Here is a 17,041-nt window from a genome sequence, read left to right on the forward strand (position 1 = left end):
AAGACATCTGTTTTGCACAACCATCTAATATATAATATGCATATCTGATATTTTCTATTAAAAATGCTGGTTATGGCTCATTTACTTCACATCCCATAAATAGGTCAAAACCTGCAGTATAAGAAATGGCCTAATTTTTAAATTTCTTCTTAATGTTTCCTCCCAGATCTAGCAGCTCAGGATGCTGCTGCTTATTTTGTTGGGGCCATTTGGGTTTCAACCTATTTTAAAGCCTGGAGCATATCTAAAGCACTCATCAACCTGCTGTGGCCTCCTTTAATAAGTATTTAAAGGCGTATAGTTTTCTGTGTGGCATCCTGACCTCTGTTTTCCAAGGCCCATGAATAGGGAACAGTTGTAAAAACATTAAAAAAAATATAACCCAGCTTCCGCTTACTGGAAATAATTGAGGTAGGGCTTCTTTTTGAAAACTGCTGGCTGAGTTGCTGCAATTTAAAGGTTATCAATAGACTTATTACTGAAATGAAACCAAAGTACAAATATGCTCTCAAATATATGTGAGGAATACAGAAGTTTCTTAAATCAGGTTGTATTTATTAAAAGCAAGATACAAAATACCTTGGAATTCAAAGATTACCTATTGCAATGTTTATCCCCTAACTGATCAAAGGAAAAAGTGATTTCAAGGCAGGTAACAAAGAATGTTTAAGACAGAATTTCATAATACTTCTGCTTGCAGACAGAGTTTACTCAAGCTCTGAGGCCTCAGTGTGTTCCTCCACGTCTTCAACCATTAATACTCCAAAGCGATTGTTCCCCTCATACCAACGTCTACTGTTTGAGGTGGTTCCCACTCTGCTCTTTGATTGGCTGGTACCTTGTTTCTTTTGCCTTTTCTTTTTTGAATTAGATTTACTCTTTGGTAGGAATAATTCAGCAGGGGCATATGCCCTTGTGGCATTGAACAGATGTTCATAAAGTTGCTTTGCTGCAGGACACACGCTCAGGAGACTTTCTACAGAGGTTGATGTTAGCAGTTGCCGGCACAGTCCATGCACCAGGCTTCCACTATACAAGCTGTTCAATGAGGGAGAGGGAGAGGGAGAGGGAGAGGGAGAAAGAAGGGGGTTAGAGCAGAGTGTCAGTGCACTGGGACAACCATCATTAGCACGGCTTCAATGAATGTATCCAAACACAGAGTTCTTCTATACAATCATTAAAATTACTTAAGAATAATCTGTTCCTTGAAGGAAACTGAGTTGTTACTAAAAAGATTACTTCTTGCCTGTTGACATTTTTAATCTCAAATTCAACAATGGATACTTGCTGGTTCTACAACTAGCCCAAACTTGAGCAGGCTTCTTAACACTTCAAAGAAAGGGAGTTGAAAATGCCTCTGATAAATCAAACAGGTAGTCTGTTGAAATAAGAAAATTTAATGGCATCATTTGCAAAGTTACCATTCACTTTGGACTAAAGATCTACTTTACAAACAAGATGGGACTAACTGGAAGCCACAAATTCAGTATGTAGTTTAACTGCCAGAGGTGATCAGCTGGTGCCCTAGCAACTGATATAGAGCTTCCATCATGTCATCAGTGTAAAACCATCATTTAAAAAGCCTTAGTAGTGCTGAGACACAAGGACAGTCCTACTAAAATCATTAAGAGAAATGTTTGGCCTTGTTTATCCTGTTTTGCTCTTTTTTTTTTGTAATTAATTTTTATTGTATTCTTTCCATTACCATTTATCCCCCTTAGGCCCCCCTCCTGCCCCTCAACCACCTCACTGTTGTCCATGGATTCTTCTTCCTTTTTGCCCAGTTCCCCCACCCCTCCACCCTTCCCCATGCCTCATAGCTGTCATCCTGCCCTCTATCCATGAGTCTGTCTTTATTTTGTTAGTTCAGTATGTTCATTAGATTCCACATATGAGTGAAATCATACGGTATTTGACTTTCTCTGATTTGCGTATTTCACTGAGCATAATATTCTCCAGGTCCATTCACTCTGTCACAAAGTATAAACGTTTCTTCTTTTTTACGACCAAGTAATAGTATTATTCCATTGTGTAAATGTCCCATAGTTGTTTTATATACTCATCTACTGATGGATATCCTGTTTTATTTTTAAAGGGATTTCTGGTATGTAGAGAGGATCCAGTCAAGAATGACCTAAGTTATTAAAGGCTGGAAATAAAGTATCCAAAGACCGAAGGCCAATTAATCTTACTTGGTGAAGGGTTCTAGGGTTAGGTCCCATATGAAGGCCCAGAGACACAGTAACAACACAACTGCTAGGAAGCTTTTCACCTTGAAACATTTAAAGCCACTCCGGCATATTTTGCATGCCTCCATCTATCATTTATTCAACAAATATTTGCATACTTATGATATGCTAGGCACTGGGGCTACAACAGCACATAAAATAGACAAGGCCCTGCCCTCATAGTTTTTACATTCATGTGGAGAGAGACAAAGCATACATACAATCTCAACTCCATTTCCAAAACTGTCTCCCTTTTACCTTCTTCAGTCACAGGGACGTCCAATTCACTGATCCCACCACCACGTCACTGGCCTGCACACTACTGCTGTCATTTCCTCCCCAACTTCAACTCCATAATCAAACATTATAATCGCTTCCCGGCATACAGGCTGCCTCTCCTTTCATACGTGTCTGGCAAAACAAAAACCTTAAAGTTCATGTAAGCATCTCATAGTCATCTCACTAGAAAAATCTCTATGACAGCAGAAATCTTTTTCAATGTTTTGTTCGTTACACCATAGACCTGAGTAGGTATTTAGTATTTGAATGACTGAGCGAACAATACGCCAAGTGGTAAGAAATGCGATTATGAAATACAAAAGAGAATAGGGCTAGAGTGACTGGAAGTAGAGAGTAATATTTTAGTAAGATGACCAGAAAAAGCTAAAAAGTGATATTTGAACAGACTTAAATGAGGCAACAATTTATATACTACCAACACCTGCCTCTGTTTTACTTTGGAACTAATTGATCTAATCGTGGACATTCTCTTTGGGAATATGGAAATAATTTAATATTTTTCCTGTTTCTAGCTCTTTAGCTAGAATAGTGTTCCAAGACCAATTATGCTAAGATTAATTTGTAAAAATAACTTCTTTGCTTTAAATATGAATAAAAGTGTTTGCTTCTGTGTGCAGCCCTCTGAACTAGTTTCCCGCGGTGCTTACCGAGTTAGGTCTGGCTCTGGGAGCGGAGTGGACAGCAGCTGATTGAGGTACACCCCCATCTGCAGACAGCACTGCCACTGACAGAAGATGTGAGCTGTGTCTAAGTCCAGTCTCGTGCCCGGCCGCGTCTGCTCCTTCACTCTTTGGAACTCCTCACACAGCCTCTTAGCACCATCCTCCCGCAGATCTTCCTTTTCTAGACAAAGAACCCAAGGGCAGTAGTTCCCAAAACACTGTATCAACTTGTAATTTTCTCCATACATAAAACTTCATAAAGAAAAAATTGGTTTAAGTAATCAAAATGCTTTTCTTTCCTGGCCCCTTACTATTTTAATGCCAATGTAAAAGCCTTGCTGTATAAATTGAAATAATATACTGAAATGCCTTTATAATGACAGTCTAACTTTATTTAACACTAAATTATTTTCCCTTTAATCTCTTTCACTGGTGTACCACCTAACCTTAAACATATCTGCATCAAACTCACCAAACCCTAAATCTGCCTCTGCAAAATATAAATTGCTATTAAATATCATTCCCTTCATTGTTCTCTTCCACCAAACTTCCTTTCCTGGAGACCTCTGTGCTAATAGTGCACTTAAAGAAACAGCCATGTGTTGAAAGCACATTTTAACTTCTGTTTTATGGAGGAAAACAAAAGTATGAGTCAGAGAATGTGGCAGATCACCACTCCTTCACAGAGGGGATGAGGGGAAAGGAGCAACAACCTGGGGAAACGAAGAGTGCTGTGTGTGTTGACCTGTAAGTCTCTGCAGGTTTGTTTGAGCAGGAGTGCGAAAAGTGACATCTAGACCAACCTGAAGGTAATAAAAAAGAGGCCCACCTTTTACCAATTAGCGAGCAGCAAGGCACTGAGCCTGCCTGGGTGCCAGGTCCACAATTCCTAAAAGAAAAGAAACAGACCCTTGACGTGCCCCTTTTGTCAGACTCAGGTAAAAACTTAATAGGCTTGTGCTCTGAGAATTTTCATAAACTGCATTTACTATCCAATGAGAGGAAACACTCTACAAGTGTCTTAACCGTTAGTGGGCCTTGTTCTGCCTTAAGTTGGCTGTCAAATAACAACAGTCCCTTCTGACAGCTACTCACACTTGGGGTTTCTTGGAGTCTATGCAGGTTCAATATTTTATTTAACTTATTTTAAAAAGTAAACTTCAGAGTAGCAGTAGCCAGTAGAACTTTCTGCAGTGATGGAAATGTGCTGTCCTGTAGCCACATGTGGCTGCTGAGCACCTGAAATGCAGTACTAGTCATTAGTGCTGTTCTAAAGGGTGTTAACTCACACACGTTTACATAGAGCGTTACAGCATTCTATTTTTAAAGAGAGAGAGTATTTCCATTAGGGGATTGAAGTGTCCAGTTTACCGACATTTATTTCACCTGATATACTTAAATTCAGTATATTTCTCCAATATACTTAAATTCAGATGAAACTGCCTCAAAGTATATTTCTCCAACAGAAAAGAAGTTGCTTCTACCATCACTACTTACGGCATTTGGCCCACACTTTTGGCACACCCATGTTTTTGTGTGTGTCATACATGGGATTACTACTCCCATGTATAATGCGCATCCTTATTTCCCCCCTCAAAAATTTGGGCAAGAAAGTGCACATTATACATGGCAAAGTACGGTACATGCTAACCAAAACTTACAGTGGAGAAAAAGGAAAGCAAGAAACAGCACAAGCATGCATGCTTATTGTAGGTGAGGTATGCAGAATTTCACCAATGGGAAGTTTTAAATGTTTCTAGTGATGCTGCTGCAGCTATATCAGTAATAGAGACAGAGATAGAAAACATGGAATACAAAAGGCAACTGACATCAGTCACACTTCACAGGTTAAAGCACTCAGGTGCCACAGAGTATGTGGGACTAGGCAGTATCCGTACATCTTCACTGCGTGTCCTTGAAGTCACACGGAAGTGCTCAAAAATATTTACCAATGAATGAATGATATATTGGTGCCTCCATGTCTAAGTTCTCATATAACTGACAGGGGTAGGTAATCCAATAATTTTTTTAAAACTTTTTATTACTGTAAGTAACAAATAAAAATATACTTCCGGAATTTCTGGATACCTACCAGTGCTGTTGATCATGGCATGCAAGGGCCCCACCAGCATCCCCAGCAGTAAGGCTTGCAGATGATGCACTTTTGCCTTGGCCTCCATGTGCTGCAACCAGTAGCAACTGACAGCAATGGGCAACTTCAGAGAAGTAGGGACTGGGTCCAGGATGGTCTGTTTCACCTTTAATGTTTCTAACAGAAGTATCTGCCGTTTAGCCAAGGAGAGCTGAAAATACATACCAAACACCTTGTTGCAAGTTACTTTGGGGGGATCTTTTTTATTCCCTAGTAATGAAGAGACTTTATGCAAATAAAATTGCCGTGTCATATTTTTATCTTCCTGTGTAAAACAATCAGCCACACTCAGCATGAACATTAATAAGGTGCTTAACAAATATGGTTGCTTGAATGGATGTACTGTCTACTCCCGCTACACGACCCCTGCTCATGTGGTTCCGTCCTTCCAGGAGGCTGGCTGAGCATCGCCAGTGCACGTTACTTGGGAAGCTTGTTAAAAATTCAATCCTCAGGCCCTACCCCCTACATTTTGATTCAGTGAATCTGAGGCATCCCAGAAACCTGCATTTTAACTATTTGGCTTTGAGAAACAATGATTTATACTCAACCAATCCCTTACTTGGCAGTGAATATACAGACTCCACCTTCTCCAAGACACCATTACTTATCACCTCTAGAAGAAATGTAGACTATGTGCACCCTTGTGGCATATCATACAGTTTTCTATTTGTTTGGGTCTTGTCTCATGTTCCTACCCAGTTGAGTGTTTTATTGTCTTTCTGTTCTCCCACACAGGGATTGTCCCAGGGTGGCTACTTGTAGGTGAGAGGTATACTCAAGGGAGACGAGTATTTAAGGACTACCTGCATTGTGCTCGCCAATAACACACCACACTCACTTGCACTCCATGTTTTAGAGAGTGTGCCTCAAGTAAGAAAGAAAGTAAAAACAGCTGTGAGGGCCTTAGGCTACTTGCTGAAATAATTTGAGCTTAATGAACCTGAAAACTTCGAAACCACGAGACCTTACAGCTTCCATACTTTTACAGATGAGGGAAATTAGGACTATTAAAAGGGCACCTTCAGCGGGACTTTATGATCAAACTTTAAGAGAAAAATATTGTTGTATTCCTAGTGTCTGCTAGACACTTTTCTTAACTTTCTGAGCAAGCCTGAGACACTTCTCAGCATCAAACACCTAATTAGCAGTCAATAAGTGTTGACAGCAGAGATGTTAACCTGAAATAAAACGTGTCATAACTGACAAAATAGTTTCCTCATCAGTGCATGACAGCACTGAATCAGTGATTTATAAGTATTGGTTTTAGCTATTAATTAGACATGTGTAAAGTGCTTTACAGTATAATCAATCACCCCTATGAGAAGTAGCATTAACTACTTAAAGTAAAAACAAAAGCTATTCTTTATAATCTCCTAAACGGGTAGAAAAATACACCAAGTAAAGGCTGAGGAAATACATGAATTCTTTACTGTCATAAAATGCTTACATTATTGAATTCTCTAGCCAGGTTGCAACACAGGAACAAAGCAGAGTCTGAGCTTGACTTCAGAGATGTTCTGTCCCCTGCTAACTCTACGGCCTTGGGCAAGTTTCTGAGCTTTCCTATAGTCAGTCTAACCATCTGTGAAATGGACATTATAACGAGTTACACAAAATGTCCCCTGGAACCCACCAATCCTCAGCCCCTTCCAAAAGGGGAACTACTCTGCTCACAGCCCTTAAATCTGTTTAGGTCTCATCCCCTGTGACAACTCCCAGGGGGAGGGAAAGCACAAGCCTGCAGAAGAAGCTGCCACACGGCAGCAGAGGTGCCCAAAGACAGGCTGGTCTCGGCACTGCTTTACTCCCCAAGAACGATCCACTTCCACTTCTCCTTACAATTCTCTTGTTGGTTAACTTGAGAGGCACTCAGTCTGCTACAACTAACAAACTGAAGCACTATACTATGTAGTTACTGTGGGAATTAAATGAGAGACTGTATAAATTTTCTATTATAATAGTTGGCACAAAGCAGGTAATCAAAGTATTATTACCACATCATATTAAGAAAAAAAATGAATTAGATACTATCACAAAGTTTCTATATTGGTACCTGCATTTGTTTCTGGAATCACATTTGCACCTGATACCGTTTAGAATTATTATGCACTCATTAGAGCTAACAACACTGAGCTAAATACAGAACTGATTGGCTTATGCCCAGGGAAAGCCAAGGGATACCACTGCACAGAGAGGGAACTACAATTACACCTTACTTTGAATATACAGTTAAGGGATGGGAACACTTGTCATCTGCACTTAGCAAGGAGTATGGTCAGCCTGTGATGCTCATGGACTCCAATGGATTTTTATATGCAAGGAAAGTGTCCTGACCCCTATGTTGTACTGTACAGGAGCAAGTCAGTTCTAGACAGATTGTAGATGTAAATATGAAAGGCGAAACAAAATTTTTCATGACCAGCAAGTACACAGTAATTTCTTAAGTCACAAAAGTGATAGCCATAAATAATGAAAAGTTCATCTATGTTAAGAATTTCTGTTCATCAAACCATATTAGAGTTAAAAGAATCCTCGGAATGGGAAAGGCTATTCACCACAATACATGTTATTTAACAAAGGAGCTATATATAAAAATTAAAAACAAAAATGGGCAAACGACTGAACAGAAACTTACAAAACAGAATATGTCCAAATGGCCAGTGAACACATGTAAAGGTGCTCAAATAAGTCATCAGAAAAGTGCAAATTAACATCCACTAAAATTGACTAAAACAATGCCACTACACAGCCACCAAAATAGCTAAACTTTTTTAAAAGGACAGAAAATACCAGGTATCAGTAAGGGTGTAAAGTGAGAGGAACTCATACGCTTGCTGGTAGGAATATTGACAAAACCACTTTACAAGACCACCTGCCATATGTCTTCTAAGGTGAACATCTGTGTATCCTATAACCCAGCAGTTCCACTCCTAGTTATATATGCAATAGAAATGTGTGCATATTTCCACTAAATGGCATGCACTAGAATGTTCAGGGCACTATTCACAATAGTCCAAACTGCAAACTACCTAAATGCCCATCAGCTATAAAACAAAAAAACCAATTTTGGTATATTCTGAAACTGTAATAATATACAGCAATGAGAAGTGAATTTTCTACAACTATTCTCAGAGATATCCCACATTATGTTGAATAAAAGAAGCTAGATGAAAGAGTTCATACTGTATGACTTCATTGTTATAAAGTATAAAAACAGTCAAGACTATTTAATGTTGTTAGAGGTCAGGGTAGTGGTTAAAGGGGGTAAGCAAGGGGGTGACTAGAAGAGCCAGATACTAGGGAAAGCTTCTGGGGTGCTGATAATGAGTCTTCACCTGGGTGTTCTCTACATGGAAGTGTCGAGTTGGTGAAAATTCATCAAGCTGTACCATTATCTGTGTACTCTGCTGTATGTACACTGTCAGGAAGGGATGGACTGCAAAGAGGCAAGAGGAAACTTGTAGGAATGATGGATACATTCATTACTTTAATTGCAGCATGGATTCACAGATGTAAATATCAAAACTCGTAACAGTACACACTTTAAAATAAATATGGACATTCTGTGTACATCAATGATTTCTCAATAATGTCATAAAAATGTTTTTGAAAAAATCCTCCAATACAGCACCATTTATGGATAGAAATGTAATTTTAGCAAAATATCTTATAGAATGTTGCCAATTTCAATTTTTTTGGGGGGGCTGACTATCTGATTTTTATTATGTGGATGATTTCCATGAATAACTTCAATTTTTTAAAAAAATTATGTATTTATTTTTAGAGAGGAGGGGAGGGAGGAGGAAAGAGGGGGAGAGAAACATCCATCAGTTGCCTCTTGCATACACTTTGACTAGGGACTGAACCTGATACCCAGGCATGTGCCCTGACTGGGATTTGAACTAGCAGCAACCTTTTGCTTTGTGGGATGATGCCCAATGGAGCCACATGGGTCAGGCCACTGCCAATTTCAATTTTATTGGTGTGGGTCAAGTTTTAAGAAATCCCTTCTCTTTGGAATTTGACCTATGCTCAACTTTCTAGTTCTGTAACCCTGGAGATGTGATAACATTAGCTCTGTTACTTAGCGTGATAAAAATGTCTCTTGTAAACTACATCCAGACTTGAACTATAAACAAACTGTAAACACCAGATGGGGACACATATCGTGGGGCTTCTCTGAGTATAGTGACTTGTAATTAAGCATGTCCTTTGCAGAGACCCTGGAAGTGATGTCTATGGAACTGTTACAAGGTTGAATCCTGTGGGGAAGGAGGCCAGTGAGACGTCTTCTTTCTTTAACTGAGATAAATCATGTCTTAAAATTCACCTTTTTGAAGTGGTTTTTGTATATTTATAAGCTGTGCAACCATCACGAATGTTTAGCAGCATCCTTGGCCTCTGCCCACTAGATGCCAGTAGCAACGCCTCCCTCCCTCTACCCACCCGCCCAGGTAGTGACAATCAAAAGTGTCTCCAGACATTGCCAAAAGTCCCCCGGGGGGCGAATCATCCCCAGTGGAGAACCCATGGTGTGGAATGCTGCGAGGTCTCACAGAAGAGGAAAGCCTGACTCAAACCTGCTGAGAAGCTGGGCTCCCTGTCCTCCATCCCTGAGCCGACTGGCCCCCGGAGTGATCTGTGACGGTGGTGTGAATCTGAATGTTTGGTTGGATCTAGGAAAAACTCCAGTGGGCACTGAATTTGGTATTGTAAATTTATCTGCATGTAATTGTGTTAGCATAAGCAATTTTTAACATATCTATTTGTAATTTTTAATATATTTATGTAATATGGAAAACTAAGCAAACACTGGAATCAGTGAGCATTTTTTTTTACTTTGAAAAGGGGATTAATCTAGTGTTACTCAGATTTAAGCAACACTACTTAGGCTACAAGTTGTTTTCTTTCATTATCAAACCAAGCAAATCACCATGATGCCCTAACAGAAAGCCTAAAAAAAGGTCTTTGTTAACAAAGATGAAAAACAGACCCAAGCACTAGTATCAATCTCGTTAACAGAAAGCTGTTGCAGGCTGGTATGTTAGTTGTGCCTATGATCAATGCCTTTAGGCACACTCTTTTTCTTTTTTTCTTTGTAGCTCATAATTTTTTCCCACTCCTTTTTTTTTAAAGCCACATAACTCCATTGTGATAGCTAGTAACAACACAGTAGTAATAATTACACTACTACTACTGCCACAGTGAAATGGCAGATTTGGAGCTAAAAGATCTCAGCATGAGTCCAGGCACTGATACTCCCTGGCTGAGTTGTTACAGAGTTACCACTTCGGGCCCTAGTTTTCTCAGCTGCGAAATGGAGGCAGTATGGCAACCAGCCTCAGTTTATTATATTAAGAGAGAATATACATGAAAGCACTCTGTAACCTGTGAAGTGCTTTACAAAATTCACATTAGCATCACAAACACTTACCTCAGCCAATTTGCTTAAGTCAGAACCATCCTTGGGCAGTTCTATTGCGTCAACAGTTGATGTTTTGATATTTTTATTAATCCTTTCCACCTCACTGAAAGCTACAGGCCGAGGAGGTGATACATTCAAGGACACATTTTCCAGATGCCGAGAAACATTCAAAAGAAGCCCATAAATGACTTGCCGGATGGGCAGAGATATTTTGTGGGCATTTGGTTGCTGCATGTTTTCCACCTGTGTGTGGAGAATGGTCCGTCTTAGCACCAAAGCATCGCTGATGAAAGGCGAGAGCTCACCTTTGGCCAGAGCCTCTAGGACCCATGCTGGTAAACCCAGATTCAAGGCCTCCGGACAGGCATAAGTACCACATTGGAAGAAGTCCTGTAGCTTCACTGGGGACTGCTGGTATTCTTCCATGGAACAGCAGAGAAGTTCCTTAATATTTTCTCGATCCTTTTTTGGGAGATATTTCAGAACATTATCTAGTGCTTCAGTAGGCTCAGCAAAATGAGATAACCAATTCAGAAGTCCCAGAACTCGGTGGTGTCTCCTCCCCTTAGAACTGGCAGCTCCAAGAGGAAGTCGTGCTTTATTTAAGAATGTCTCCATGATGGGCAGATTAATATGGTCATTTCCACATAGCACCGCAAAGAGAGGCAGAAGCGCTTTATTCATATTGCTGAAGTAATGGCAGAGTGCATCGAGGGAAAAGCATTTGGCAGGGATATAGAAGTCTTGTGTGCCCTTAACAGTGTTCAGATTTCTCCACTGAAAGCTATTCAATGGGCAAAACCCAGCTTTCAGGTCAAAAATGCAAAAGTCACTATCCGACGATAACACAGGGCAATTCCAGTGATTAGCCAGTGTCATAATGTCCCGATCTGCTTCTGAAAAGCATTGGACAAAACACACCTGCAGCTTGATCAAAACCTGTATAAACACTTCCCGGATGAGCAAGGGACATACAAATCCACCCCCACCAACAGAAAGGGAATGGGCCGTCTGGATCTTCTCTCTAGCTCGATCCTTCAAAGTTGTAAGCTTTTTATCTGAAATGTCACATCCTCCATCTAGTACAACATATGGACATATGTTACAAGAAAACAGCGATTCAAAGAAATTTTGTACAACATCTGCAAAAGAATCATAGTCCCCTCCATACCGGAGCTCCAAGTTTGAGTTGAAGCAAAGCCGGTGGAAGAGAGCATAGCCATCAATAATAATTTTTGTGTCTCGCAACTTCAAATCAGTGAAGAACTCATTACAATGATCTTCCACAAAACTCATTAGTCCTCGGATACCCATGATGACTGTCTGAAGAATTGCCTGTTTAAAACAATAGAATATACACTTTCAGTTGATGCTAATTACAGGGGACCAAGCCACTGTTTCCATCACCATCTAATCAACAGCAAATATTATCAAGAACTCTTTAAATACAACATATTAGGTGTCTGCATCTTAATTCTTACCTAGATCCTCAGGTAAGACCAGCTAGCTGAATGCCTTTTCATTCTTTTTTGCTTCCCCTGTGTTACAAGGCACAGGTTCAATGGTGTGTGGAGTTTGTTCTTTGGATACAATTGAGGTTGCTAATGATTCTAAAGGAAAACTGATTTAAGTCCATTACTGACACGCTAGCAGAGAACTTTTGTTGACTTTGATACTGACATAGGCAATAGTCTTACAAAACAGAATATTCACTTTGTGGGATCAAAGTAAAAAGTGCTAAGCCATAAAAATTATATCCTCCTCAATCTCATAATTAATAAGTCATAAAGCATTGGGCTTCAGTTAATTAAAATGTGTAGGGTCAATGATATGGATCCAGTTTTTTTGACAATCAGAGTCTGGGAACTTATTTCAGGCATTGGCTTGTGGGCCCATCTTAACTGGCATAGTTTTGAGTAAGCAAAGTTTTCAGGCTTCTAGGGAGTAACTGTCCAGTTTTACTCCAATGATAGGCTCTTACTTTCTTGTCTTTGCATATCTGGCCCAGTTACCATCAATATCCTTCAAAATCTGGCAAACTTAAGTCACGGGATCAGAATTACTAGTTTTTCCTTTGGCCTTAGGATCCAAAATGGCTCAGCAAGGTACTGTTACAAAATTGTGAGATTTTGTCAACTGTGGATTTTTTTTGGCATTAATTTTGACTTTTGAAGGTATTGCATTAAAATTCATCTTGATTCCTGAGTTTTTCACCATCTCTTGCATTTTGCGTCTGACTCACTTTCACCCTAGTCTCGGCCCTATCTCTGATAAGTATAAAGATATAATACTTATTTCTTTAGAAGTCCCTCTTGTACGTCAAGTTTCTGACAGCAGAGACAGTGTCAACACATCTTAAGCTGATTGCAGGACCTTGGACTGTTGTTGAACAAATGCGTGCTGGATAGGAGAAAGGTACACAATACCCACAAGCATGGGCCTTCGTAAACCGCGTCACCCGGGCCCTCACAACCCCGCCACTCCGACCAAGAGCAGAGCCCACCTGCTCCGTCCTCACCTAGGACCAGCCGGTCCCTTCGAAGCCCTCGGAAGCCTAGCAAGAACTGGAAGCGGAAGCCCCCCCCGCCGGAGCGCGGGAACAGGAAGTCTCCCGGTCTACGTCAGTGGGAAGCCCGGTTCCCTTAGCCAGTAGCGCCTGACTGCGCCGGGGCGGGAGAGCGGAGCGGGCGGTCCGGCGCGAGGTCCTACGAGAAAGCTGGGGAGTACCCTCCCGAGTGGCTGCTGTCAGATTAGGGGCCTGCGCTCTTTTCCCCGCCCACTTGAATCCGCGCACACTTCCGCCCTGTTGACAGACTCCGGGCGGCCTCTCCCGACCTCCCAGCATGCCCTGCGTTGTCTCCCTGGCAACGGTGTCCAACAAACTTGGCCAGAGGTGGTCCTGGAGCTCGGTGGGTCCTGAGGGCCAGCCCAAAGTAGTTCCCACTTGCGGGCGGGACACTGGGCATACCCTGGCGCTGCGGCTCCACCGCCCTCGACTCGGAAAGGTATGAGAAGAGCTCTCCGCCGGGCGTGCCAGCCTCCCGGGCGCCGGGGAAGGTGATGGTTTCCGCTGCCACGGTCTCGGTCCACATCTCTGGACCTCCAAGCTTTCGACCTCCTCCCTTCTCTCGACTCCTTACCTCTGGGGTCTGCTCCATTGTCCACAGAATAAGCGTTGCCGGTGTCCCTTCGATATAAGTTAACCCGCTTTGCGAAGATGCCACTTTTCGAAAAGTTGAGGCAGTTACGTTAGTTTTACCCTAATTTTAGGCGTACCTTTAAGGTTGGATTCCCAAATTAGCACAATCTGGTGTCAGATCTGCTTCTCATTTGTCATTGCCATGGAAGAGAACTACTTGGCTTCCACCTGTGATAAGCACTCCCTTCCCTTGTCTTTTGCCCCAAGCCAGGTCTGCTTCACATGCAAGGGCCCGTTTGCACAGAGTGGTACTCTTTCACTTTTCTCACAGTTCCACCCAGTTTTGTAACTTTTCTCTCCCCTCCCCCATCACACATGCTTTTTTCCTTCCTCCGTTAGCTGTTGTTCTGCTGGATGCTTATTCGCCCTAACAAAGTTTATTGAACACTTACTATATGCCAGGCACCGAGAATGCAAAGGTAAAGAAGGTATGTTCCAGGCTCTCAAGTTCATTCCAAACCTTTTGAGGTGGATGGGGAGAATGGTACCTTGACAAGTGAACACAGAGGAGACTGATGGAATGATGATGGCCTAATGGTGGCCTGGGAAGGGAGCTGCAGGGCTGAGTCTGTGAGTTTGGGCCACAGGGAACCTAGTTCCAAAGTGCACTGTGGGTACAGCCAGGCTGTCTAGACACTGCTGGGTTTAAACGCTCATTCACAAAGGAGAGCCCCTGGGACACTGAGTTTCTTAGATCTGTTCTGTCCTTCGGTAAACAGAAACCCTCATCACGTCTTCAAAGTAAGGAGAATTCCCAAATGATATGAAGGGTCCTTTTCAGTTGAAAAGCTGTAAGTCCGTACTTGTATCTTTTTTAACAGTTTAAGTTGCCCAGAAAGCCTCACTTTTATCCTAGCAGAGGCAGCAAACAAAAGATACATGTGGATGCCTGCTCTCCAGTTGTTTTTTTCTAGCAGATTTTCCTAATACTTTCTATGATCTTGATAATCCCACATAATTTTTTATTTATTCAGGGATTTGGAGGTATGGGCCATAGCTCTGAAGTTCCAGTTCGAGGCTAATATTGTTTTAGTATTATCATGAGCCCATAGCCACTCAGGTGACTTGATTTCTTTCTCTTTTTTACTTTCTTCCCTCCCTCTTTCCCTCTTTTTTTTTCTCCCTGCATCTTTCCCTCCCTCCGTCCCTTCCTTTCTTCGCTGATTCTAGGCTCCTCACTGGCATCAGGAGAAACTTACCTGAATAATACATTATTTCAAGAAGAAAAATGCTGTAAATCAGTGATTTTCAACTGGTGTGCTGCAAGCATTTTTAAAACATGCAATACCTGACTATTTTAGTTAGGGGCACTGACCTCTTTCCCCTTAGATTGTCAAAGAAAAAATGACAACAGCCAACACAACAATAACTGTCAGGTGTGAAAGACCTGTTTTGAATCATAAGTTAATATAAAGTCATATGATAGAGTGGCATCTTATTGGTCACATTGTATAATAAGGTTGCATTTCATTGGTTAAGGTTTGGTGCCAGAAATCCTTAGATATAAGTATAGTCACCTCATTTTTTAATTTACTTTTAGAGAGAGAGGAAGGGAGAGAGAAATAAAGAGAGGGAGAGAAACATCAATGTGTGGTTGCCTTTTCACATGGCCTCCACTGGGGACCTCCGGTCTGCAACTCAGGCATGTGCCCTGACTGGGAATCCAACTGGCAACCCTTTGGTTCTCAGCCCACACTCCATCCACAGAGCTACACCAGCCACAGCTAGTCACCTCGTGTTTTAAAGATCACTTGGGAGCAAAAAGGGTAGGTAATTACTATTATTATTATTTTTTGTAACTCCATCAAAATTATACCTATTTTCCTTGTCAGATTGGCAAAAAAATATATTTTGTAGTGTGCTGCAGAATTTTAGTAATTAGTTTGTGTGTGCCCTGAGATGAAAAAGTTGAAAATCGCTGCTGTAAATGGACATTTACTTGTTTATGTTCTGTTCTGAAGACTGTTGGCTATGTGCCCCAACTATGCAGGTAACATCCTGTCTTATCATTATATACAACAGGTTTAGTCTCATAGCTTTGGAATTGTCAAGTAAGCAAGCCTGACTTCAAGTCATAGAGTCTTCGATTTAAAATCATGTTTTCATAGATTTCAATAAAAAATTTTATATCTTAATGAAATAAGTGTTTTACCTTGCACATACATATGAAACAGCCCTGATTTTTATAATTCTGCTGTGCATCTGCAGCTCTGTGAGGAATTACAGATTTACCTATAACACATTTGTATTCAACTAACATTAAAATACAATTTTAAGTTTGAACTGCTTTTGTGATATTTCTTGTTTCCAATCCAGGGAGACTGCTCTGTACATAGTATGTATAAATGAAGCTTTAGAAACTAGATCAGAATTTGCTTAGAATGGAGAAAAAATTCATTCTGAGTCCTTATCCCTTTTCACATCAATTTGAAGAAATGCAAATACCATGGTTTAAAGCCCACAAAAGTAAAAAATAAAAAGTCTAAAGAAACCAGTATCGTGCTCATTTCTCATTTAATCTGAACTCAATATTTGTTAATAAAAAAGAGACCTATGGTGGGAAGAAAGACTAACAAAAAGGCTGATGAAAATATATAGATTTAAGGAAATGATAATGTTCTCATATTTGGATGATTTTTGAAAAGTAGGTGGGGAGCATATATCTTAACCAGATTGTTGATTGAGAAATATATGTACCTCTCATAACTTGGGGGGAATTTGACTGCGACTCAGTTTTGCCAAATGTGAGTGTGTGAGGGAGGGCTGTCTCCCTGTGGAAGACTGCCTTCTGTTGGCATCTTCAGTATTCCCACCTTGTAACATTCTTCTTTCAAGTTGTTAAAGTTAACCAACGTGGGTCATTCAATCCACTCATCAAGGTGCAGGTATCACTGCCAAAAACTTATATATACTTTTTCCTGGGAATAGTTCAACATTTTTTAGACCTAATCTCTGGACTTTTTATCCTTAAGGTACTGACCAATGCTACTTGGATGAATCTGACCATCTCCGAGGAGACTTGAATGTTGAGTTTCCATAAACTGAGAAACCAGTCATTTCATGTTTGGAGCA

General features: G+C 40.8%; 1 protein-coding gene across 6 annotated transcripts; it reads right to left on the reverse strand.

The window, feature by feature from the left end:
* Positions 1 to 534: 534 nt before the first annotated feature.
* Positions 535 to 13,454, reverse strand: ASTE1 (asteroid homolog 1). Of its 6 annotated transcripts, none has more exons than XM_036030647.1 (6): positions 13,274 to 13,454; positions 12,252 to 12,380; positions 10,780 to 12,105; positions 5,283 to 5,493; positions 3,176 to 3,371; positions 535 to 1,038 (listed from the first exon to the last, which is right to left on the reverse strand). In XM_036030647.1, the coding sequence occupies exons 3-6, from the start codon at positions 12,082 to 12,084 to the stop codon at positions 708 to 710; spliced, it is 2,043 nt and encodes a 680-aa protein (XP_035886540.1). In that variant the 5' UTR covers positions 12,085 to 12,105; positions 12,252 to 12,380; positions 13,274 to 13,454; the 3' UTR covers positions 535 to 707. The 6 variants fall into 6 exon arrangements, with proteins under 6 accessions (XP_035886540.1, XP_035886537.1, XP_035886538.1 ...); XM_036030644.1 differs by lacking the exon at positions 12,252 to 12,380 and adding an exon at positions 12,752 to 12,878 and having other exon boundaries at positions 13,289 to 13,453; XM_036030645.1 differs by lacking the exon at positions 12,252 to 12,380 and having other exon boundaries at positions 13,289 to 13,453.
* Positions 13,455 to 17,041: the final 3,587 nt, after the last annotated feature.

This window comes from Phyllostomus discolor, chromosome 7 (genome assembly GCF_004126475.2).
Source record: "Phyllostomus discolor isolate MPI-MPIP mPhyDis1 chromosome 7, mPhyDis1.pri.v3, whole genome shotgun sequence".
NCBI lineage: Eukaryota > Metazoa > Chordata > Mammalia > Chiroptera > Phyllostomidae > Phyllostomus > Phyllostomus discolor.